General features: G+C 39.1%; 1 protein-coding gene across 3 annotated transcripts in view; it reads left to right on the forward strand.

The window, feature by feature from the left end:
• The first annotated feature begins 10,449 nt into the window (after positions 1-10,449).
• KLHL2 (kelch like family member 2) overlaps positions 10,450-26,916 on the forward strand; it is a 60,250-nt gene continuing 43,783 nt past the window's right edge. The window contains exons 1-4 of one of the 3 annotated variants that reach the window (XM_062613801.1): positions 10,450-10,648; positions 13,465-13,590; positions 18,153-18,259; positions 22,925-23,046. In XM_062613801.1, the coding sequence (XP_062469785.1) occupies positions 10,626-10,648; positions 13,465-13,590; positions 18,153-18,259; positions 22,925-23,046 (378 nt within the window). In that variant the 5' untranslated portion in view covers positions 10,450-10,625. Of the gene's footprint in view, positions 10,649-13,464; positions 13,591-18,152; positions 18,260-22,910; positions 23,047-26,916 lie in introns of those variants that run through there. The other 2 variants (XM_062613880.1, XM_062613950.1) reach the window with 2 other exon arrangements.

Genomic DNA, 26,916 nt, shown 5'->3' on the forward strand with positions numbered 1-26,916 from the left:
AGCTTGTTTCTTCAGATGTTCAATACAGACAGGTCAACATTGTATCAGCAGCATACTATTTAAAAAGTGAACACAATCGCTACGAAGTAGTTGCCATTTCTCCGTTCAGAGATTTAGAAATTTGGTTCATTACTGCAGGTTGCTGTATACTTAGAAGCCACCTCTCTCCAATGGCTTGCATAGATATATGCAGTGTGAATAGTACATGCTATTAGACAAGTATTTGAGATAAAATCACATAAATAAATTCTTGTATGCATAATTTTTGAATCTTAAGGTCCCAGGAAGTTTACATTTATTAGCATTCTTTTGAATATGTATAATTTTATATAAATACACACATATATATAAAATTGTAAGTATTGTTTCTACTGAATGGTAAATGAAGTCTTCTCAACAGGTATACTGAAAAACACACTTGGAGAAAATCACAAGTTTAAATATTTGAAGTGCATAAATATTTACTGTACTATTTAGAAATACATGACTGTAAATTTCTACTAGTCTACTTAAAATATGTATATAATCTTTATAGCAGTAGTCTACTTTTGTTCTCCTAGATTACACAATCTTTGGTTTGGTTTTTGATGTATTGTTCTAATTACTAGATTTACAGGTAATTTTTATAGTGAGAGGTTTTAATGATATAAGCAATGTTTTAATGAAGTAACATTCTCTTCTGTTCCATCTCTGGAAGTTTTTCAGACATTGTCATTTTAGTGCTTGTGACTTGAATCTGCTTCTGAGGGCTGATCCAGTGCTGAGGAGTCTAAACCAGATTAAGATATGGCCTGTTCTTAGATTACTTCCTCTGCAACTCCATCAGTAATGGTAAAGGTATTAAATGAGGGTAAGGTAAACAGATGTGGTATGGCCCAATAATGTCATGGTATACTACCTTATTTGCCAGCTGCCCTTAAGCAAAGCTAACGTGGATTAGATACCCAAGATTAAATCCTATACTCAGGCATAACCTTTTCTGTATCAGTAGGCCTAATACCTGCTTTTCTTCCTCTCAGTTTTATTTAAAATTTGGCACGAAGGGAAACAGGATTGGGCTCACAACCGTTTTCACATTCAACCATAAGGTGTAATTATTATTACTGTTTCTTATTCATATTGCAGGTACAATTAGTACTTAAACTATATTCATCTCTATGTAAAGAATACGCTCTCTGATCTGAGAATATGGGGTTGTGACAGATTCCCACATGACTAAAAATACATCTGGGAAGTGAAAAGGTAGAAATAACAGTAAAGAGAGTTTGATTTGCATTAATTGGTTGTAAGAGTTCTGACAGTCATACTGCATAAAAGCAGCCTATATTCTAGCCTCAAATAACAGACACTTCACATGTACTTACTTGATTTCAAGCTTCTGTAAGTTTTTAAAATCCTATGGAGATTAAAAACCAGTTCACTGCTGAATACATTTAAAATAAAGGAACCTTAATCTTTCTCTCCACATATGGTTTCAGATTTTCACATCGTGCAAGTGTAAGCTTTTTGTGGTGAGCAGCATGGGGCTGTTTGTACATGGTAATCATGTAATCAAAACCTGCCACTTGCTATGAACTTCGGCTTTCTAAGTAAAATTTCCATGAAAAATTCTGTGGCCTTTAAGTGCAAGCTATTGAAGGGAGAAGAGCATTACACTGGGATAAAAACCTCTCTAGGTCTTTCACCAATTAATGTACAAATTTGAATGCTGGAGACAGTGTGGCCATTGGTTAATTCAGCTAATCTATTAGTACAAATCATTCAGCAAAATCATAGAATCATAGAATAGTTAGGGTTGGAAAGGACCTTAAGATTATCTAGTTCCAACCCCCCTGCCATGGGCAGGGACACCTCACACTAAACCATCTTACCCAAGGCTTCATCCAACCTGGCCTTGAACACTGCCAGGGATGGAGCATTCACAACCTCCCTGGGCAACCCATTCCAGTGCTTCACAACCCTAACAGGAAAGAATTTCCTCCTTATATCCAATCTAAACTTCCCCTGTTTAAGTTTTAACCCGCTACCCCTTGTCTTGTCACTACAGTCCCTAATGAAGAGTCCCTCCCCAGCATCCCTATAGGCCCCCTTCAGATACTGGAAGGCTGCTATAAGGTCTCCACGCAGCCTTCTCTTCTCCAGGCTGAACAGCCCCAACTTTCTCAGCCTGTCTTCATACAGAAGGTGCTCCAGTCCCCTGATCATCCTCGTGGCCCTTCTCTGGACTTGTTCCAACAGTTCCATGCCCTTTATATGTTGAGGACACCAGAACTGCACACAATACTCCAAGTGAGGTCTCACGAGAGCAGAGTAGAGGGGCAGGATCACCTCCTTCAACCTGCTGGTCACGCTCCTTTTGATGCAGCCCAGGATACGGTTGGCTTTTTGGGCTGCAAGCGCACACTGGCGGCTCATGTTCATTTTCTTATCGACCAGCACCCCCAAGTCTTTCTACACAGAAATGCTCTGAATCTCTTCTCTGCCCAACCTGTAGCTGTGCCTGGGATGGCTCCGACCCAGGTGTAGGACCTTGGACTTTTCAAGGTTAAACTTCATGAGGTTGGCATCAGCCCCCCTCACAAGCGTGTCAAGATCCCTCTGGATGGCATTCCTTCCCTCCAGCGTACCAAGTGAACCACAGAGCTTGGTGTCATCGGCAAACTTGCTGAGGGCGAACTCAATCCCGCTGTCCATGTCTAATGTGTCCATAACAAAGTCCAGAGATAGGACTGATGAAAACAGATAGATAAAAGTTAGTACAGCTGTGTGTTAGTACAGATGAATTTTGGCTGCTTAATGCAGATGAGACAAAGGATGTAATGTAACACTGAATGGAAGAATTGTGAACAACCCAACGGGCACTCTTATATTCAAAACCAAATAAAATTACATTAAAGAAGGGATAAAATTCATCAATTTCATTTTTATTTTTATAAATATACATTAAAAGGACAAATCAACCACTGGAACTAAGCATCATGATATATCTTATTCACTTTGTGCTAAAGAAGAGTTTTAGAGTTTTAAATGGTTTAGGGCTTAAGCAAATACCTAATTTGCAGGGTGAAAAGTATTTCTTCTGAAGAATAATTTTTAACTATGGATTTTTTTAACTTTCTTCTGATTTTTCAAATTTACATTTCTGTTTAGATTGTATTATAAAGTCATCACACTGTGACAAGCATTTACTTATATAAAGAGAAATGCAGAGATGTTTCAGAAAATGTTTGGGTTTAGGTTATATACTATCTAGGATAATTTTCATTAAAAAGGAGGAATGTTTGATAATTTAGCTCAAGAAAACTACTGATAAAATAAAGACAGAGGATGAAATTTGAAGGAAAAAATAGTTTTTTCCCTCTACCATTTTTTTTCTCCATTTTTTCATTTACTATTTTGTCTGAAAATCATATAATGGACTTGATGAGAACTAGCTGGAATAAGTTAACTTTTTAGCCTGTATGGTTAAATATTAGCACTCTGACAAGGTAGTCTTTTCAATATTTTAGATTCTGATGCTACCTATTTTTTTTCTCCCAGTATATTAGAGTGGATCACAGTATTCTTCTTTCACATATTAAAACTGGCTTTTCCTGATACCAATGAAAATTGTTTTCCAGGAACACTGTAACAAACTACTCATTTTATGAGCATCTACTTGTAGTAGAATTATTTTCATGCTTTTGCCTTTGCAAATTTCCTCTTCATTTTTTTTTTTAAATTTAAATAAGTCCAATTTTAATTGACATTCTGCAGAGCTGTGTAGTGATCCTGAGCTCTTTCCTTAATCTTTACAATGAGTTCACAATACCTTCTAGTCTTCCTTACACACAAGCCCCCCCCCCCAAACACGCAATGAAACACCACTATTCCAAAAGAGGATTTATTCTATTTCTTGAACAGCAGCTTGTTATGCTTTTCACTTTTGATGAACAACCTGTCTGTGCAAAATTATATGCAGTAACTACACCTATGTGATTGTTATTGCTGTAACTCCCTGAATATAATCTTTAAATATTTTAATGTCTTTGATTTCATTGCCTCTTGGTACAGCAAAAGATTTTGTACAATGCATGAACTATACTCCACTTGCTTTTTCCCTGTCTACACCATACTTAATTTTTGCTGAATGCCCCCTCCACTGCTGTAGATTGCAAATACTTTTCCTCCAGTGTGGTTTATATGCATATGAAACAATACATATTCAGATTGATTCAGCATCATTTTCAGAGTGTAAATCGCCCCCAGTTATTGTTCTTAGGTAAGATCACTACATGCATGACTACATGCAAATTGGTGAGTTTAACTGTTGGTTTGCTGTAGGCCAATCGTAGACCCCAAGAACTACTGCAGTCAGTAAACTGCTCAGTATGATTGTGCATTCAGTAAGCACTAGATGGCAGCATATCAATTGTTCAGTTTTAATGAATGAGCTGTATCTCTTTTACTGTCAAAAGGCTGTGTATTAGTTGATTGACTTAGTTAGGACTACTTTACAGAATTGCTGTTTGAGTGGAGAATGTGATGAAGAAGTGATGGAGGATGTTCCATCCCTGGCAGTGTTCAAGGCTAGACTGGATTGGTCTTTTGAGCAATCTGGTCTACTGGAAGGTGTCCCTGCCCGCGACAGGGGGGCTGGAACTAGGTGAGCTTCGAGGTCCCTTCCAACCCAAACTATTCTATGATTCTACATGGACTTTGATGGCATTGTATTTGATATAGAATCGTAGAATCATATAATAGTTAAGGTTGGAAAGGACCTTAAGATTATCTAGTTCCAACCCCCCTGCCATGGGCAGGGACACCTCACCCTAGACCATGTTGGCCAAGGCTCTGTCCAACTCAGCCTTGAACACTGCTAGGGATGGAGCATTCACCACTTCTTTGGGCAACCTGTTCCAGTGCCTCACCACCCTCACAATAAATAATTTCTTCCTTGTATCTAACCTGAACTTCCCCTGTTTAAGTTTAAACCCATTACCCCTTGTCCTATCTCTAGAGTCCCTAATGAACAGTCCCTCTCTGATATCCTGGTAGGCCCCCTTCAGATACCGGAAGGCTGCTATGAGGTCTCCACACAGACTTCTCTTCCCCAGGCTGAACAGCCCCAACTTTCTCAGCCTGTCCATACGGAAGGTACTAAGCCCTCTTACCATCCTCGTTGGCCATCTTCTGGACTTGCTCCATGTTGTTCATATGTTGAGGACACCAGAACTGCACACAATACTCCAAGTGAGGTCTCACGAGAGCAGAGTAGAGGGGCAGGATCCCCTCCTTCGACCTGCTGGTCACACTTCTTTTGATGCAGACCAGGATACGGTTGGCTTTCTGGGCTGTGCGATATAGTAGCTTCCAGTTCATACCTATGATGAAAACTACTTTTGCTTCCTTTTTTCAAGAAAATAATGTTTTAACAAGTGAAGTATGAATGAACAAAATAATAATTTACACTCTTTTAAAGTAAAATGATCAAGAAAAGAGAAAAAAAGCCAAACAAAAACCAGTGACTGAGATGACCTCTGTGAAAAAGGAGCCTACTGTAATGGTCCTGCTTATCTGCATGGTATGTTCTGTTAAAGACGGAATGTTGCAAATATTTTTTTTTTTTTTTTTTTTGTGTGTTGTGTAGGCTGTACCCAAAGACTGTGCAGAATGTATTTATTAAGGTATCTGTGTTGAAGGGTGGAGCTCCACCATGAGCTTTGCCTGCTGCTGATTGGGATGGTGCAGCTTTCCCCAAGAAATCCCTGCTGCAAGTTTCTGCCGCTACGTTTGCATCATGATCACATGGCTACAAGGTGAAATCTATTTTTGATGGGCCTTCTGCTTCTTTCTGCTGGTTCAGTGAATGGAACCCACTCAGTATAGAGACATGATTGCCTTATCCAGTGCACAGGAAGCAACGCAAGTCTACAGGTTTTAGAGTAGGAGTTGGTCCACTTCTTTCATAGTCATCTCAGAGACACACCGCATGTGAAATCCAGACCTTCACATCACTGGGCCTTGGATCTGCTCATCAAGATCTCTGCTTTGCATCTCAGTAGTTTGAAGTACTAATATGAATCAAGGCCATGACCAACACTTGTTTCCATTCATAAATCTTACTTGAGCTAGAACTTCCTTTTTCTCTGGCCCTAAAATGAACTTGTCATCTACCAGGATCTCTGCACTGTTCAGAACTGACAAGAAGCACCTGACTTCTCCACTAAGTGGGACTCAGAAGTGTCACACCATTTGGTCCTTCTTTTCCAAAACTGTTTAAAGCCTGTTTACTAGACTGTGTGACACATCAAGTCTTTCTGGAAATTACACCATGTCTGGTTTTGAACACTGAAAAAACAGTTCTAAGTTACTAATTTCCATCATCGTCATTATAAGGTCCGTGAATTTCACAGAGTATTCTGTGAAATTCACCTATTGTCATTAAGTGTGTATCATTCTTAGTGCTGCAGCAATTTCTTACACAGAAGAATAATGATAGAAAAGGATAAATATTTTTATCCATGCTTAATTGTATTTAAATGGTTTTGATCACTGTACAATTTATTTTTGATAGCAGCTGCTTTGCTATTCCTTATTTCACATTCCCAATTTACACGTCTTATTTTTTCTCTCACTGCCTACTCTCCAGTACATATTCCTCTGCAATCCCTCTGCAATCTGGTCCCTATCTCAATCTGCTGCATGCATTTTCTTGCTTTTCCTTTTCACATTACTTTTCAGTGTCATTCTTCTCAACTGCATTCATGTCCTTAGCTCAGTGGTCCTCTGAAATTTTAAAACAATCCACTCTTTTGGGGAAGCAGAAGTCTTTTCCACTAGAGTGAGGTCTTTCAAGATTCGTTAATGCTGGGTTAATGCTGATATTCTTACAGGTGTCTTAGACAAAAAAATGCAGTAATACCTAATGTCTGTGTTGACCTCAAGTCCTGTCATGAATTCCACAAGGTCCTTGTGGATGAATTTAGATTCAGGGGCCTTAGCTATTTGCAAGTCTGTTGCTGGATGTAATGTTGCTGAGGGTGAAACGCACAGGGAAAAATGGATGTGTGCCCTGAAATATTTTGGATAAGTACGTACTTATTTTTTAAGACATTATATAAACAAATTACGCACAACTAAATTCAGTAAGATGCAAATATAATGGATAATCTAAGAGCTAATAAAGTGACAACCTTATGTTTTTGTTTGAAGCAACAGGAGTAGAGTGCAGAGAGGTACTTACACCTTCAGTTCTGGCCCCTTCCTGTCTTCTTCCTCTTGCATGAGAAGAATCGCAGCCTTAGCAGCATCTTCTCATAAGCATTCTGCCCACATCATTAAGAAGGCATGACTTCTTAGTATCTGAAGAAAGAGTAAATGTTCATACAAATGTATTTTTGCCCTTTTTGGAGTGGTCTTTCTAACCTGCAATTGTCAAAAATACTAGTAAGAACTTATTCCAGTGTTCTGTGTGGCTAAATCTAATTCAGATTTCTTTTAACGTGATCATGTCGGCAAGGCACGTGATCCCTTAAAGATGCTTATGAACCACTGTGTATACATGCAATTACATTCGGTTTTACCAGAACTGTTTATTCTTTTTGTAGGAGTGTGTAACTTGTGGAACGCTTGCTGAAAAGCAGAACTTTGCTGGCATAGCTTAATTTTCAGTAGATGTACTTCACTGACCTGTAGCATCAGGATTTCAATAGTAAAGTATTTCTAGTGTCAATATATCCAAAGAACCATGCAATTGTAAGTAAGTGTTGGCAGCATTCCTTTGGAGCTCTCTAAACGAAAGTACCAACAGTTGTTACAGTGGCACTCCTAAACATGACAAGGAATTTCCTCAGTAAATGCAGTGATCTGAATTGCTGCAGCATAAACAAAAATGGCAGGTGTTTCATCATAGTTAAGAAATGTAGCTTATTTCCTTTCAAAACTACATAGATACACACCCACACACATATGTAAATGTGTTTTTTCTTTGAAAGTTCTTTTCTAAGAAAAGGTGTTGGATCAGTCAGAAACCTGTAAAAATCCAAGCATTGTATTTAAAGGATGTGGTTTTTCATGGGTAGGTATAGAAGTTGTTTTGCCATAAATACATAACACAGTTTGGCTTCAGCCTTTTTTTGTTTGAGCTGTTCATGATTCTTTTCAGTGTTATTGAAGTACAAAGACATAATTTTAGAAAAAAAAAAAATAGAACCCTGCCCTATTTTGATGTTCTCCATCACAGAGGTTGCTTCAACTGACATTAAACATTTGGCTCAAAAGTCAAAACAACACTGCAAGAAAATAAAAGAAGTCTCAGGTTGAAAATGCTTAATGTTTATTTAAGAATGAATGTTATTAAACAGTTCTACCATGTTAACAAGGGCTAGAATCTGCAGCTGCCTATGTGCCTGCAGGAGCTATATGCGAGTAGTGAACAAAAAAAACCCTCAATAGGTTCCAGACAGGTTTAAGATGGCCTCATAATCTAATGCAAACCTTTAAACACTGTTAGTAGTAGGATTCACTTGGGTCTTATGGATCAGTAAAAGCTAGGATCTTTGTCTTACAAAGTAACAGGCACTTACTGTAGGGCACAGAAAACTGAAATAGTGATGTGACAGTTGTCAGCAACTCTCTGATCTATCCAGGCTAGACCTGCTTAGGAACTCAGAATTCGCTGACAGGATGCCACACGGAGCCAGCTGAATTTTAAACCTCCATTTTGGAGTGCATTATTGCTAGCTGGCCCCTTTGGAGCAGACTGCCCTGCAAGCAGTTGCATCTTTCAAATCTTTAACAAATACTCTGTCTTCTCCAATACAACCTAGAGATAAATCTAATGGTCTCTTGAGAAGAGACAAATTTAGCAGTTATGAAGCACAGACTTTGTAAAAAGAGGCACTGACAATTAACAGTTATTTAATTTAAAAAAACCTCCAGTGGAAACCCATTGAAATAATTCTGAAGTGTTCCCAGATCAAACATCACAATGTATTGAAAGAAGATTGTTAAACTGAGAAAAATAAAATGATATTTTTCAAGGAAGGGATATTATTACATTGGCAAACATGAAAAAGACAAATTAAAATACATTCAGTTTTAATAGCTTGTGACTTTATTAGAAACACTAGGGAAGGGTTTACATATTCGTCTGTAATATTTCTCACCTAGAACACACCCACCATTTTCTGTTTTGCCCTCTACTTAAATTTGCTGTTCTTAAACTCCTCTCACTCTTAGAAAAATAGTGTTGGTCTGTTAGTGACAGATTCATTAGTTTCAGAGCTACTTTGTCAACATTAAATCTCTTATTCCAGTGAAGACACATTTTATTTTCACAAGGGCTATCAGATTTAAATGCCTGAATTGCATTCAGCTTGCTAAACACATCTTCCACTACACAACCCTGTAAGATTTAGAAAGTAACTTACAGAGGTTTAAGTACATTAAATTCTTCTTGAATGCCACAAGTCAGAAGTTGCTTAAGTAGTATTTTTTATTACTGCTTGAATTAGTGTTGCTTATAAAGGCATACATTTGAAATCCTGTTGTTTGTTTTTGCCATTCTGCATCACAGAGGCTACTGAATTAAACATTAAAACACAACTCAAGTACTTAATGCTCAACGTCAGCAACGTTTGCGATAGTATGAATACAGACAGAAGGACTGCTGTTCTGAGCAGCACAGGCGCTGTTCTGCTGGACAGGATAGAATAAAAACAGATGAGATCTAACAGGTCATTGCGAAGTCGAGCACCAGAGCTGCAGCCTATTCAACTGCAGCATCCTTCCTCACCTCAATGCACGTTCAGGCTTTGCTTTGGCTTTGCCCCCTGCTCAAGCTGCAGCCATCTGCATGATCCGGTGTCAGATCAACTCCACGGCTGGCCTGAGACGAAGCTCAAGACAGTGTGCACCTGGGGATGGGTCTTGTCACAGAGGCCTGTGTCGTTTATAGAAAAGCACACGCCGCTGTTCCAGGGACTTAAGCATCCCTGCATTCCCACGAGAGTGCCCCGAGTCACCCACCCTGGACCGAGGTCCTTCTGGCCTGGGCACCCGGTGAGCCGTGGCCCCGAGTGAGATAGTGGGGTGCTCCCTGCCCGGCCGGAGCCTCTGCTGTCCTGGGCGGTGGGAGATGGGCCCTCATCTGTCTTAGGGTCGAGAAGGGCATCACTCCCAGGTTCCTGCCACTTGAAAGCCATGCTTCTCCCAACAAAGAGCAGCAGCACCTCATCCTCCTCTTCCTAAAGCCCCCAGGACGCACCCGCCCCGCAGAGGGGCAGCAAGCCACAGTCCCTAGGACACCCAGCGCAGCCCCTGGCGGGCGGCTCCGGCGCGGAGCAGCCTGCCCACTCGGGACCAGGGTGACCAACACCACTTGAGCTGCAGCCACCCTCACAGAGCCCGCGCACCTCCACTGTCCCCCACCGCCGCGCCTGCGCGCCGCGGCCCGTCCCCGCCACCGCCCTCCCGCGGGCGGGAACCCGGAAGTGGGCAGCGCTGGTGGCTCCCGGCGGGTAGTGGGGGCTACGCCGGTCGGGCGCAGCCGGCACCCCGCAGCGGGGCAGCGGCAGCTGGCATGGTGCTGGTGGCAGCGCGCCGCGCCCGCATTGCACGGAAGAAGTCTGAGCGGATCCGCGATGGAGATGTTGCTGCCGCCCGTGTGAGTGCTGCGGCGGGGTTGGGGGGCAGGCTGCGGGGCTCCCGGAGCCCGCCGGGACAGCCGTGTGGAGCACAGCGCTGTGCAGTGCCGTTGGGTTAGCGGGCGGGGCCGGGCCCAGCCGCCTAACAGCGAGCACCGTGGCGTGGCCGGGCCGCCCGGGTCCCTCGGTACTGGGGGCGGGGGGAGCGATGCCAGCGGGCGGGAGCTGGCGGGAGAGTCGTGTCGTGTTGTATCGTGTCACGGCCCGGTGCCGGAGCCGGTGTGTCGTCCCGGCGGGACAGGGCGCTCCAGGGCCGGCACGGCCGCCGGGTGGTTTGCGATGTCCCGTCGTGCCGCTACGGTGCCCGGGCTGTGGGTGCGGAGCGGGCATCGGGGGACTGGGCCGGGGCCGCGGGCGCTGTGGCCCCCGCGGGCGGGCAGGCAAGGCTGCGGATCCCCCTTCGCCCCGCCGCTTTCCCGGGCGGCTTCCAGCGTGCGGGGACCCGCTGCTTTTTTTCTCTCCTCCCCCTCACTCCTTCTGCTTCCTCCATATGTGGTCCCGAATTACTCCCTGTTTGACTCAGCAGTCATGTTCATCGTGCTCTCGGTTTTCTGGTTATCTAGTTAAGCATCTTTTTTAGTAGCAGTGAGCTATGCAAGCCGCGTATTTATAGCTGCATTTCAGTTGGGTCCATCCAGTGTTTTGTATGTTACTGCTCAGCGTAGCTTCATCCTGCGCCTTTGGGAGGCAGTTTTCAGGTATGCTGTGGGTTGAGGTGCTTGAGAACAAACCAGCTGCAGACAGCTTTGACCCAGCTGGTGAAATGGTAAGAGAGATTGCAATAACTTAAGGCAGACTAGCAGTTCTCTAAACAGAAGGCCTATGACTGATGGTCTAGTAGGCTTCATTACCTTAAGACAAAGTCATCCTTTGTGACCGACTAATGAAACTTCATCAAATGAATTTATGCTTCATAGGAACTTCTCCAGCTATAGGTTGCTTGACAGCTCTTTACAGGGAACTCTGACCACTTTTTTTCCTTGCATATCTGAATGTGTTGTGTATATAGTCTGTATACATATGCAGATAGTATACATTAGTATCTGATGCATTGCTCTGGGATGTAAAAAGGTGCCACAGAAAATGTGAATTGGAAAGTCCATGGTATAAGTAAAAGCTGGATCTCTTGCTCACAGTCTTAGTTTTGAATGTTTCCTGAAGTTATTAATTTCAGTATATAATTTTTTTGAATGCTAGTTGCTAGATATGTCACATAATTAGAACAGTAATAGTCAGTCTAAAGGTGTTTGCTAGATAGGTTGTGGGTTTGGTTTTGTTTTTAACCTCTGTAGTAGCATGTGTATGTGCTCTATAACATGTAACTTAATTTTTTTTCCCGATTGATGCAAAAATGCTGTTACTTGCACCCTTTCAGTAATGAGTTGTATAATTTTCAAAATTGAGCATGAAACTTTAATTCATAGCAGTTTCATAGTGCAATATTGTAAGTTGGTGGTACTTTGAGTTCTGTAGTTGGACCTTACTTTGTTAGCTGGTGTTTTACAGAGACTTTTTTCTATTCCTTTGTTGCTTGATGCAGTTTCGTGGTGTTTTGCTCCAGAACTTTGTAGATAGTTTTGGCATCGTGAAAAGTAGAACCAACAACTTTGCACGGGGTTCTATGTTAAAATCTTAATGTATTGTTGACTTTTTCTTTTAAGTTTCTTTAAGCATTCCCAAATAAAGCGGTTTAGGTATGGTAGAAGAGAGACTGGAATTATGGGAGCCAATGCATACGTTCAATTTGACTAGTCTTACCTAAAGCAAGTAAGGTTGAGTTTTCATTTGGATTCAGATCTCTGATGTACTAAGAATCGGTTGCCAAGTCACCAAGTGACTTTAGAGACTTCCAGTTCACAGGTTCAGGAATAGAATTACAATACTGTAAGTGAAAACATCACTGATGTTTCCTTCTAAGTACTACAACAATGCATTTTGCCTTGTTAAGAATAACATTGTGATTGGAAACACAAAACTCACTGGCTTGGCATGAAAAGCCCGCTTGCTGTTTGGACAATCCTAGAGATGGAGGGGTGCACATAATAATTTTTCTATAGGAGTTAGTGTCTGTAGAACTTGGGTATTTCTTACAGAAAGTGGTACCTGCAGATAGAGATCATTATTTTTCACAGTGCTAATTTTTTCTGTTGGTATTTTGAGTGGGTTTTAGAGAGTAAGAAAAATTAAGAGATTGGTCACTTGCCTTTCAAAACATCAAGTGGATCTGCAAAACTACCTGTTTTTTCTTCTACTCGCCTGTCTTATGCTGCTGCTAGGGAAAGCCTGGAGAATTATAGTAGTCATCATGTGGTCTTCCTGTCAGAAATGAGCTAGGAGCTGCCTGAACTGGTAAGGAAGGTCCTGCTGTAAGAGTAGAGAGCAGCTTTTTTCTTGCAGGTAGTGAAGGCTGGGGTGATGGATGCTGTGTTCTGCCATCTATCTGTGTGGGCATCAGGCTAAAACTTCCCAAATCTCTGTTTCTGCTCTCATGTAATGGCTTGTTGGACATATTCTAGGGCATCATCTTCATGTTTTCCTTACTGGAGGTTACTGTTAGCCCTGAGTGCCTCTGTCAACCTCACTTGTGTTTTTTCCAACTTATAATAATAGGGAAACCAAGATTGCTCGGAGTAAAGAATAAGTTGAAGTGTAAATCTTTTCCTCCTCCCCAAGATGAAGCTGGAGAAAATGGGTGACAGAACTGGAGATTAGCAGAAGCCTTAACTTACTACTTTATTTTTTTTCCCCTCTTTTTTTTTTTTTTTTTTTTCTCCAGATGTACCAAACTTTGCCATCAGAAGCCCTTGGATTTGAAAGATGATAACACTGAAATTCACTGTCCTGTTACAGTAAATCCATGGCACATGAAGAAAGCTTTTAAAGTTATGAATGAATTAAGAAGGTATTACTTCACTGCATTCATCTACCTGGAGTCTGTAATACATTTTTACTTTCATTTGCATTTGTTAATAATAATAGTTTGTTTATTAAGAGCATTCAGTTCCAGAAGTGTAGGTGATGAGATGGCTTGCATATACAATGAAGTGATAGCTGAATGATAGTCATGTGATGATAGCGTTAATGCATGCAGTATGTTTTTGCCACTCATAAATTAATCAAAACCTCGTTTGTGAGACTTGAAAAATACTTTGAGGTTGTATTCAAGGAGTTACAGTCACTGATCATGCCTTGTAGTTGATCCTGGACAGATGAAAAGTGACTCTGTAGTTGAGCCTAAGGCTCTGTGTGCCTGTTGCTGATTTTTGTGGTAGGCTGCTAACTGGAAAATGTTAAAATTTTGTAGTCTGGAGACATAGGTCAGAGTCTAACAAATGTAAAACAGCCAACAGTACATTATCATAGAATCATAGAATGGTTTTGGTTGGAAGGGACCTTAAATATCATCTAGTTCCAACCCCCCTGCCATGGGCAGGGACACCTTCCACTAGACCAGATTGCTCAAAGCCCCGTCCAACCTGACCTTGAACACTTCCAGGGATGGGGCAACCTGTTCCAGTGTCTCACCACGATCATAGTGAAGATTTTTCCCGTAATATCTAACCTAAATCTACCCTCTTTCAGCTTTCTTAGTTATCCTTTGCTTGACCCCTGACAGAAATTGCTGAATTCCCAAGTCAAATATTGGAAACAATTTTTCTCAATAAAGTTTTATAAGACCTTGACTGATACTACCATCGGTTCCAGCAAAACTGGGAGACTGGTGCTGATGCTGTTCTCCTAGCGCCCATATTGATTTATTTTCTACATATGAGTAGGTGAGATGGTGTTGAAAACTGTGACAGCTGGTAATTAGAGCTCAGTTGTGAGCTCTGGTAATTAGGACTCACAACTATTACTGACAATAATTCAGCTTTATAACTAACAGCAACAACTGAGAAATTAAATAAATAAAACACTTCAGCATGGATAGTACTAGAGGCTGTGAAAATCCCATAGTCCTCTGTTATTTCCCATATAAGATTAAAAACGGGAGAGGCTGAAAAAAAAGACAGTAACTGATACTCTGTTAAAGTATGCCTCTGCCTTTGATCTTCGCTCTTCCATACAGGTAAATCTTTAGATACTGTGATCAGATCAATGTATTTATCTGCCTGACAGTTTTTATTGTACTGGAAGATTGAAGAAAATTATATGCTGAATATAAATGACTGAAATCCAGCTTAAAGACTTCCACAGTGTGAGGCTAATGAGACAAGAGCAGAGTCTATTTGGCTAGTATGTTATCAGCCTAGTTACCTTGTGTTAAAAGGACTGATACTTGTTGCTTAATCTTACTTGCTCCCTTGGTTTTTCAAGGGTCCCGGTAACCAGAATCAGGAGTGCGGTAGAGCCTGGCTAAAGCCAATAGCCATGACTTCCAAAGGGTAGGCAAGATTTTAGATGAAGAAACAATTTGCCAGAATGAATCTTGCAAGTTTTGGAAGTCAGAAACCTTAATCCACATTTTGTTGTGTTGTGAGTATAAGAGATTTACGGTCTTCCAAAAGAGTGTATTGTTGAAGGCTGTGGATTATTTTCAGAATATATTTTAGTTTCCATGGTTACTTAAATTTGAATTGCTGTAAAAGCAATTTGAGCAATTTTGTCTTACATGTGTAAGTAGTTAAAGTTGGAACAGGAGCAGTGCCATGCAAACCTTAACTCTAATTCTTAGCAAGGTAGTTGATGCAGAAGTGTTTACTGTTTAAGCTGAGTACAGCTTTTAAAATAGTAAGTGCTAATTAGATAATATGATAAACATATTAAATACTTGCTTTTATCTTTTGGAAATAAACTGAAATATTTTAGGCTTCATTACTCTAAAAGAAGACCTAAAACTAATAAAGTAAATTATATTTTCAATTATACTGACTACATTTTTAAAGTGGTTTCTCAGTTCTCTTCATTACTGTAGCACAAGCAGGTATTTGCCAGAGGTATACTCTCCAGAAAGTAGTTAACTAGTGAAGAAATCATCTGCTTAAGCATCTAAAATACATTTGTTTTGGAACGCTTAAGTCTGTGAGTTTATATTACGTTTTTGACAGCTGTTAAGTTGGCTGGTTCTGTGAGCTCATAAGAGGGTTTTTTTGTGCCTTCAAATTTGGACAAATTTGAGTAATTTTGTCCTGGGTAGTTTTTGTCATTTTGTTACTCACCATCACCTCAACACTGAGTCAGAGATATCGTTAGGATAGCTAATTAATTCTTGACATATGATGAAATTACCCTCTGCCTATCTTTCCTCTTCATTCTAAATTGCTTTTATCACAATGAATTTGAGCCTACCTGTATTTGTTAAAATCCTCACTCTTACAAACAGCGCTTTAACAAAATCTTCTGAAGATGTAGGTAATGATCTTTCTCTAGATAAACCAATAAAGAATAACCCAAAAGCTGGTAAAGTTTTTCTTAAACCTATATTTTTTCTATCCTCCTTCCCATTTTCTCATTTCCTTTACCAACATGGTGTACCCCCTGTAGCTCTGTTCATTTAGTTGCTCTAAACAAACAAATTACTACAATATCACTTCAGAACTCAAGGTTTGCTAAAATAAATAGGTATGCCCTCTTGAAATGAAGGTGCTGAGTTGCTGTGGAAGCTACAAGATGCTTGGAGCAGAGCACATGTTTAAGTTTATAAGCTTGTTTCTTTAGTAGTTCATTTAGCTTGCCAGCTTTGTAGTAACAGAGCATATTAATTCGCCTAATACAGTTCCAGACTAGAGATGTATCCGAACTGCATCTAAGTTACTATGTCTGTACCTGCACAGTGTAATTAAATAGCTGGAGTGTTTTGTCGATGTAGTTCTTTTGCTTCTGGCTTCATTGTTATCTTTGGTATTTCTGTGCAACTAAGTATAGAACCTTTTGTTCCTGCTGTCAGGATAAGTGCAGGTGTCTGAAAAAGCTGGGTATCTGATGACCTCTAATGTGCAGCTTTCTATTTCAATTTCTGTATAATAAATGTAATGGTTGTTTCTAAGCTCCTCTGAATTGTGTGTTTCATTTGGGTATGGTCATTGCCTTTATAATATACATCTTTTTTGATAACCATATTGCAGGCTAAATGTAGATAGTTGCTGTAGGGATTAAGAACTGAAAGGGTGAAAACATTCTAATGCCAGAATTGCAGTACAGTCCCAAAGGTTACTTGTGGCCACCAAAATTGTTGGTGTGTGACCTCTGCAAGGCCAGTTTACTTGGGACTGCAATCAAAGAAACTGGGTGATTGCAGAGGCTGAGAGATCACAGAGTTTTCTTTGGACTGAGGTGAATATCTGAGCAGTTTTATCTAGCTCTGTCAGAGCAAAATGCAGCTGCTCATCCCAGTCTCTGCTGCAACTCTGTGTAGTGTTGCAAACTCTCAGTAGTTGCACTCCAAGGGCAAAAGATATTCAGGAAAGGTAAAAACGTATCTTTTCAGAATTACGAGAATAAAAATTACTGCATTGATGTACAGCTGTGACTCCATCCTTAAGGAGTATGTTCTGTTAAATCATACTTTCCCCTTTTCACTTTTTGTCCTGGCTGTGAGTTTTGCGATACGTATGCTGCTTCTACAGAGACAGTGCTAGCATGAGAAGGAACTAAAAGACAACTGTGACTATGGCTATTTCGATGCTGGGGAATAGCAGCCTTCTGGTGTTGTGTTGTGGTTTGTCTGTTTCCTGTCCCATGCCCATAAATTGGATCATAGACAGTACATGGTATGGTGGGTTTAAGTGGATGTAAACTGCACTGGAAACACTTGTATTATGAATGATTATAAAGGAGATATTACCTTATTGCAACAGAATAGGCAGGAAAAATGTATTACAGTCACAAAGAACAAGAATGCAAAGGATGCAATGAAGACAAAAAGTCAGGCAAGATATGAAGTTAACCACAATAAATTCTAAACTGGTCAGAGTAGAAAAAATAATTGCTATTGTGTGCATGGCCTGTGTATGAAAAATGCTTGGAAAACAGTAAACACAGAGTTGATCAAGTAATGATTTTGAACAATTAAGTAGGCATGAGCTTGCAGTGTAATGTGATGCAGGCACACTTTAAGTTTGGCTTCTTTGTTATCTGTGAAATCTTATTTTTTTATCTCATTTTTTTAATGTTTGCATATATAAAATTTTTTTCTATTCTAGTTATTTAAAGAAGCCTAGACTTCCAGTGAGAAAAGCTTATAAAGTGCACTGATAACAAATTTTGATTATTCAATGCAGAGAACTTCAGTGCAAGAAATCACAATTCAGTTGTTTGATGTTGAGAAAGTTCTGTGTACCCAAGCACCATCTGTAATCTGAGTAATAGCCATGTGATTGTGTAACATCATTTAAAAACAATGCTTCATCAACATTGTCTGCCTGCCTCTTTTAGTGCATGGGGAAAGAAATTGTGTGTGATATTATATACTTTTCTGTTGTAGTTCACTTATGTGAAATTGCCTTCTCTGATATTTCTAAATAGTCAAAACTTGCTGTGTGATGTGACGATAGTAGCTGAAGACATGGAAATTGCAGCACATAGAGTTGTGTTAGCCGCCTGCAGCCCCTACTTCCATGCCATGTTTACAGGTACCAAATATTTCAATGCTTACTATGTTCTAATACAATCCAGCTGTATAAAGCACAAAAATCAAATGACTTTTGGTTTTTAGGATTTCATTTAATTTTTTGATAAGCCAATAGGAATATTTGGGTTTCTTAATTATTTTTTTTATTTCAGTCTAAGGATGTACTGGCAACCTATTCTTTGTTAGCATGATGAATGCTTTAAAAAGTCTCTGATTTAAACAAGTTGATCTCTTAAGCCAGGAAAAGTAGGGGGTTTATATCCTTTAGGGCTCTAGTAATCTCATGTGTCCAAATGAAGGTTAAAATAACTTTTGTGCGTTGTATAAATTATGTCCTTTAACAACTACTGCTGCTATGTTCTTCAGACCCTGAGTACTCTAGGCTGTTAGATAAAAAAGCTTTCTGTGGCTTTGGCAGCCCATAGCTGGAGTGCATGTTTTGGTATTTTTAGGGCAATTCTCCCTGACAGATGTACTCTGCATCATTGCCACAGCTTTTCTGTGCAGGCTTGATTCTGCCTCTGCTTGCTGCATGCTGGCCAAATTACTGCTTTGCTACTACAACAGGAATGCTGAGGGCTTGCAAGGCTGAGATAAGTTCAGGTTCATAGAAGCCTCCAGCTGAATTCCTGTGCTGTGGGTTTAGTTCCGTAACAGTTATAAATCACACTGGAATCATGTGGAATTTGATGTCAAAGTGAGAATGCTACTAAATGCATGTCAAAATTAACTTCTCGAGTTTTGTCTGCCCCTTTTCAAATGTTGTGCTGATTTGGAAGTTAATGTTAGCTGTCTGAAATTGAAAGAATTCTCTGCAACATATTTCTTCTGACCATCAGCTCAGGTGGAGGCAGAAATGTGACTCTTAGCCTGCCAGTATACAAACAAATTGGAATTTGAATAACTTCCACTGTATGCAACTGGAAAATTGATGAAATTTGAAATACTGCTGTGTCCTGGGGAAGCAGCTGATTATTCTTCATTTTACATGTAAATATATTGACTCAACCAAAGCTAGAAGTGGAGTCACTACAAGCAGCAACAATGCTTTTAAAGTTGTATGTGAAATTAAATATCTATTCCTCTAGTACTTCAAGTTTGTTTTTCAGGCAAACATTCCAGGTGGCTGATACATTTCCTTAATTTTTACTGCTGTCCTTAAAGTTAGAATGAAAACAGCTGCTTCTACAGTTCCTTTTCATCACCTTAGTAACTGAGACACACAAGTCTCTTTCATTATCTGCGTATTAAAGATCAGCTGTTGTTTACTGTCATATTGAAAATACTCTTTACTCACAGTATATATTGTGCTTTCTGTGATTAAGTCATTTCTGCTTGCCCTGACTGCCCTTTCTGTGGAGAAGTTTGTTACCCCTTAGGAGTGCCAGTGCAGCAGTGTTTGTGGCTACTCTCCAGATGAAATTGCTGAAATCTTGGTTCTTTCCTATCTTCAGTCCCTTTAAATTTTTTTTTGCTTGTTTTATGTTTTTAAATGTAGGTCATCTTTGACCCCCAGCGATGTGGGAGGTGGGAAGGTTCAAAGTGTTTAATCCATCCATCTGTGGCGATGTTTGGGTAATTGGTGAACCAAACTGGTGGGAGTTTTAAATAGAAATCAGCTGTGGCTTCAAGATTTATCAACGGATCTTACACTGCTCTCACAGGTTGCTTTCAGCAAGGCCCAACTGTGGTTTTGGTGTATTTCAGCTATTCCTCACAGAAGAAAATCCTGAAGTTCATTATAATTGTTATCTCCGTGAACCTTCAGTTCACACTTCTTAGGTGGATTTGTATTCTCATCCAGTAATCTGCAAGTTCAAATAAGCAAGTTTGATCTCTTAACCATCTACAACCAAATGGAAAAGTATCTTTCTCCATTCAGAATAAAACAGTGACTGAAAAGACAGTAAAAAACACTGCAGTTTTATGCTTCAGGGTTACTTCTTAACTAGAAATTAGAAGTGTAAATTTAGACACGTTTGGAAGTTACTTCCATCTTTCTCTGAGTCATTAGGTACTGACTGCTGTGCAGGCTGGCATACAGCATTAACTGAGATCAAACCGTCTGCCTGGGTTTTTTTTCCCTGCTTGCACTTGTAATGGTAGAAGTGGCCTTATTAAATATCCAGAAAGTTACTGCTTTTAAAGTCACAAAATTTACTAAGTTAGTAAAAATTATCCTGGGAAGATGAAACTTCTGGGACTGTGTTACTAAGAATAATTCTTCCTTCTGTATACAGTAGAATTCTTGAGAAATATATATTGTGATCTGAATTAAATATCCTTAAATGTTTAGAGGAAAGGATTATAAAACATCACTGAAGGGACACTTCTCTGGCTGTAGGGCCTGGCTTGGGACAAGGGTGACCTTGTTAAATAAATTTCTCCACCCTAGGTATCCTGTAGAAGAGTCTTCGGCTTTAAGCTCAATAAGGTAATTTAAGTGACACAGAGGTAGAAACAGCACCTGAGTTTAATTTTCTCTTATGTGAAGGCAGTTATCCATAGGGAATTGCCTGTTTTCCTTGCTTCCATTCTCCATTTGTAAAATTCTGTTAAAAAAAAAAAGAAGCCTCCTTACATTACTTTGCAATACTTTGTGTGAGGAACCATATAGGCCTTTTAGATAGCCTTCTAGGAACTTCAACTCAACCAGTACTCTGCTGCTCCTGCTTGGGAGGTTGGATCAGCTCAGTGCTTTCCTTTCTGCTCATTATATGCTTTTCATTCTGTTCATTATATGGTTTCCTGTCACTAACAACTCTGTGGAGATACGGTGGTGCAAATTCCCAGTCAAGAGCTGAGATTTTCAGCAGGCTGTCTCTAGACTGAGACAGTGTTGCAAGTGAATCTGTGGTTTCCTTTCTTTGATCCGTCAAACAAGTCTGGATCACAAGAGGACTCCTCTAGAATTATAGTAAGATGGCATTTCTGTTTAGCATGGAAGGTAGAAACAAGGGGGGGGTTTATTTTTTTTTTCTATTATTTATTTTACTTTTAATATAGATTTCGGGTACTGTTGTTAAATGGAGAAGGTGCCTCTCCATGGCTCTAGAAGCCTTGACACAAATCTGGAAACAAACCTAATGTGCTTTCAGAATATCAAACTCTGCTCTCCCCCACACACAATTTTCCCAAAGGACCACCTCCACAGCAGCTTGCATAATAAATAACTTGCAGCATACATGCTCTGAAGATCAATAGGTTTAATATGTGTCAAACTAGAAGTAGAAACTTGGAATACAGGGCCCTGCAGAGGACATACAGCAATCATCCTTCAGAGGTGTGGGGAAATGTTTCAGAACAGCAGGTGAAAAGAGAAAATTCTGCAGGGGCTGGATTTTGCTGTTTTGATGTGGTCATTCATCAGTGTTTTCTAGAATGCTAGCAGCCTCTGCTGCCATTAAGTAGTATATGGCTGTAGATGGTCTTCTGCAATTCCTACCACTTAAAATGTTGATTTAAAATGCCATTCGTTACTTTTCAGCTCAAAAAAAGTCATAAATAATGCAACAAATTTCTCAGTGATGATCTCTTTGCCAAAAGCGTTGGGTGAAACGGTAACATTTGGGTAAAATTGGGTAAAATGGTAACATTTGACACCAATCCTAGAGACCACAAGGTAACAAAAAATGAAAATGCATATGTACTTCATAAAGAAATATCAGCAGCGATCAGCATCTTCTTGCTCACTTTCCCATCCTGTCTGCTTCTGTTGTTGTATACATTAAATTTACTACCTTAGTAGTACCTTTATTTCTGGATGCCTAGGGTAAAGAAATAAGAATACATCTGATATAGAAGAATGAGAAATTGATGTATCTAGAGACTGGGATATATTCTTCCAAAATCAAAGTTTATGTATCTAACAACATAACCAGTGTAGTTTGTGTTTCACTTCCCAGTGCAAGTCAGTGCAAAAAGGGTCAAAGGTCTGAGATGAGCAGATGTGTTGTTGATAGTCATGGAGAAGGTTATAACCATTACTTCAAAATGTATCTTTGTGCAATTATTTCAGATTTAAACAAAATGTTTCAGTTTGAGAAACATCACATTTTAGAAGGCAGAAGCTATTTTGCAGTCCTTTCTGTGAAGATCAGTTGTGGCATATGGCCAATATGTCAGCCTCCACAAAATGAGATCCAACAAGTTTTCCCTTGCTTACCATTTTATCTTAGCTTGAGTTTTAACTGTGAAATCAGATCTGTAACAGAGGTGAAATTGCAAAGGGAATAATAAGTAGGCAGGCAAAGAAATATGTATGTTAATTCTTCTGTGGTAATATATTTTTTCTTATTTAAATAAAATTACTCCAGACTGCATTTGGTGTGCTCATTCGATTAAGAAGTTAACAGAGTATTTTAGTAGCTCGCTTTTCCAGCAAATGTTTTTGGACACATTTGAAGAGTCTTCTTTATGTCGAATAACAATATTTTCCTAATATTGTACATTGGAGAAAATAGGTTGCCTGCAGTAAAAGTATTAACTCAGGTAGCAATTGCATAATGGAAACAAAGTCTTCCTTTCTCATGGGAGGGAGAAAGGAAAGAAATCGGATTATTATTGAAGTTGTTTTACTATCACAACTGATCATACACAGAGTTTGCTGTTATTAAATTTCTATTCTTTTTATATAATTTGCTTGACTAATAAACTGTATTTCTAGGTGAGATGAGTGAAAGCAGAGCTAAGAGAGTTCGCATAAAGGAAGTTGATGGCTGGACTCTAAGGATGCTTATTGATTATATTTACACTGCTGAAATTCAAGTTACAGAAGAAAATGTGCAGGTAAGTGAGAGTATTTTCTGCAGTGAAAGGGATGTAGTGTGCAGGGTCATTTATTTTGTCATTGTGGTTCAACTTCAGCATGGCAAATCTCATCTGCAAACTGGAATTTTTTCAGACCTTTTGCTTACAAAGCAAGTAGTCATGCTGTTTAAATTCTGGGTCAAATTCAAAGACTAGTGAAGTAAATGAAGAGTCAGTTGGCTTTTAATGGGCTTTGCTACCAAACCTTATGTAATACAATAAAATAGATTTCCTACTCTGCCTAAAATTAATGCTGTCAGCCACCTCTTTACCACCCCCTCTCTGGTACTTCATTGCAATTTACAAAAACAAGGTAGATTTGCTCCTAAGTGTGAAATCATATTCTCTAATTGAGCTGTTCTGTTTGTTTTAATGTATTTTTTTTCTGCTTGCTTTTAGAATAAAGTACTTTCTTCTGCTCAGCCTCTGTACCTTGCCGGTGGCTAGTTGTGCAGAAGATTTTAGTTACTGCTGTTTTTTCTTAAATCAGCCAGTATCTAATGTGAAGGTTTTGCCCATCCCACACAGAGCTAATAATTTTTTGTAATAGGCTGTATGTTAAGATGAAACTTCAATTAGAATAAAACAAACACAGGCTTAGAAAATGTAGATTCCTGCCCTTAATATTTTCTAACCACAGGTCCTGGAGATGGACACAGTAGAGTCTCCTTTTGATATCTTTTAAGATTTGGTATAGATATTTGGTAAGTTTAAAGCTAGTTGCATAACATGATATATTTAATTCTCATGCTTTTCTTCTTGCTTCTTTTCCCCTTGTTTGTGCTCTCTGCCAGTGCCAGATTACTAGCAGTTATTCTGCTACTTTTGCAGGGCATAAAACCATGTTGCATGTTTGGCATTGAAAACATCTGTTTTATTGGGCATTAGGCTGAAATTAATAGCTTTTTGTTGGCTGTTGAATCCAGTGGGTCACTGTTAGTTTTAGCTATGCTTGATTGAAGACCTAGAATGAGAAATATTACCAACTTGAAACAAAATATCCTACTACTAAACCTTTCATAGGTTAGATAATAGCATAAGTCTTTTAATTCTGCAATATTCCCTTTGTAAGGAATTATTTCTCATCTGATGATGAGTGTACATAGTGGGAAAAAAACTTATGTTGTATTTTTTCAATCTGGTGGTTACACAGATCTGTGTATCCCTGTGAAAGACCTTGGGCAAAATCCCAGAGGTGTCAGAGTTTCCCTGATAGATCTCTTCTTGGTTGATAATGCTTTTTTTTCATCCTTAAAGCAGAATATTCTGTCTGGCTGACATACCCTAATGACCTTAATCTTGTACTTTTGATCCATAATATCAGAGCGGACTCAACAGGCAAGCATACTGTGTTTTGGCTGTAGGTGCTGCCTAGGAAGATGCATTTTAGCCCATTGTTATTAATGATTCTTCTATATTTATGTGGAAGAAAAGTCAGTGTTATGTTTCTTCCTCATACAGGACTCATTAAAGGCCAAAAATATCCAGATTTAAAGCTCCTGAGGCTGTTAGGGCTTTCATTTTCAGAGCTCCAGATTATCTGTCTGAAGGTAAATCTGATGGTGTTGGGGATTGTGATATAAATAATGTGGCTTGGTGAGTGATATTACAAGTTTGTGGTTACTTGAGTACTAAGAAGACAGTCAAGCTTTTAAGTAGATTTTGATTTATTGCAATATACTTGCACTTTAATGTTAATAATTAATATGATTTTAATATGACTGGTAATGAATGTAAGTGTAAAGCTATTCTTACTTTGTCACTTTAATCCTTTTTGCATTACTACCAGTGCATATGTAGTGTTTATTTGCATTACAGCACAATTGAATGCTGTAGATAAAAATGAATACACTGATGCAGGTACTTTTCCTTAAGTTTGAAAACCAAGGTGGGAAAACTGTTATTGTGAATTTCTGGAAACTTAAAAACCTAGCACAGACTGTCAGGCCTTAGTTAAAATGTTTTCTCTGCATAAATGTGTTGCATGCTCTTGAGATTAATTTAAACTCAATTTCCTGTCTATATGACAGGAATAAATATTGCTAGAAGGTATTGTGGAATTTTGGTAATGGTTAAGTTTTGATCTTGTAGGAATACAGAGCCATGAAATCCTAAGATGCTGTGTAATATTGTCTCTGTCAACTTTTTTTGTTTTTATATTTGGGCTAATGTGATAAAGTGGAGCTTCAGTTTCTAGGTAGCTTGTTATGAGTCTCATTCTGATACTCTGCATTGGAATTTGAGTGCATTCTTCTGCCTTTTCAGGTTATACATTGTAAAAATAAGTATAAAGTTAATTTTATTAAATAATTTTTAACGTGATGCAGTGTTTGAAAAGGGTGTGCACACTTCATGTTTAAGTAATGTAGAATTGCTAAGTACTCTTTGGTATTAAAATAGTCACATTGTATATTTATGAAAGCTATTTACAAGTGAACACTTAGTCGTATAGCCAAGCTCACTGGTCTTTCTCAAGGGGAAAGTTGACTAAGAGTTTCTTTCATTAGTATCTTACTTGATCTAGATGTGGACAGGAGAATGCTTCCTTACCTTTGCAACTTCTGAGTAAGAGCTGTTAATTTCTGCTCCCCACTGTTGTGATCTCACTTATATTTTATTTCTTGTTCTTTTTTTTGCGGGGGGAGTGAGTGATTGAGGAGAAGTAAACAAGTCACGTGTAATCAGTGATTGAGGAGAAAAACACATTAGTGCATAAACTGTTTGTTATCATTACATTAGTTAACTACAAAAGAACATTTGGTCTTTTCTTCAGTTCTTGGTTCATTAGGTTCCCCACCAGCCCCCAAGAGTAAGGCAGCTGGTATATGAATGTGTACATTCTTGGATTTCTTCTGGTATTTTTCCCTCATTTAGAATGAGTTATTTTATCATTCATCTCTAATGGCACACACTTCGCGTAATGCTATACCAGTGTTTCTGTTGTATTTGCGTATGTCACGTTCTCCTGTATTCTCAACTCTCTGCTCTTCCTTTCTCTCTTTTATTTATTTTTTTTTTTCCCCAGAAATGCAATTAAATGCCAGACTTAATGGAATATCACATTTTTCATGTTTTAAGAAAGGAACATTAAAGTTAATGTTTTCAGAAGGCAAAGGAACTTTACTGCACATCAGATTTTTTTCAATTTTCATATAGGTATTAACTACATGCAGTGCTCAATGTGGGAGAGTTAGTTACTATAAGAAGCTCATGCATGAGTAACTCTCCCACACTATGTGTGTGCAGTTCAGCACATATTTAGTCAGCAGTATACCTAGACCTCTACTGAGCACAAATACATCGGAGAAAAAATTCCTGCAGTTGTTTGAGGACTGTGGATTTGTTATGGGCTTTAGAGGTCAGGCTGATAGAGGGAGAGATATGATTGCAGTAAACACCAGATAAAGATGGTTGTGTTCCTTTCTGATTCCCTGCTAGTCCTCTGTTCCTGTAGTTGTGCTGATACAAGTGTTTGCTGTACTACTTTATAAACCAGGTCACTGAACATATGTAAAAATAAAACAAACAGAAAAACATTCCTCCCTGCACCCCAGCATTTTTTTTTTGTTGTTGTTTGAGTTATTAATGGGATCACTTCAAGGATCTGGTTTGTAACGTGCTGCTACTGGTTGTTATGTTCACACAATACTTTGGGTTAGTCTATTGAAGGGTCAGGAGCCAACATGTCCTTGTTGCTTCAGGAAGACATTACACATAGCTTCAGTTTGGACTTACTGATAAACATGGTGTCTTGCTTTTGAACAAGCAGAAGATAAAAATCACAAATAATGGTATTTTTGCAAAGCTCTGTCCTGGCATATTTTTCCCTTTAAAGAATTGTGGTAGGTA

This window comes from Pezoporus occidentalis, unplaced genomic scaffold (assembly GCF_034315485.1).
Source record: "Pezoporus occidentalis ecotype Australia unplaced genomic scaffold, CSIRO_AGI_Poc_V1 ctg1, whole genome shotgun sequence".
NCBI lineage: Eukaryota > Metazoa > Chordata > Aves > Psittaciformes > Psittacidae > Pezoporus > Pezoporus occidentalis.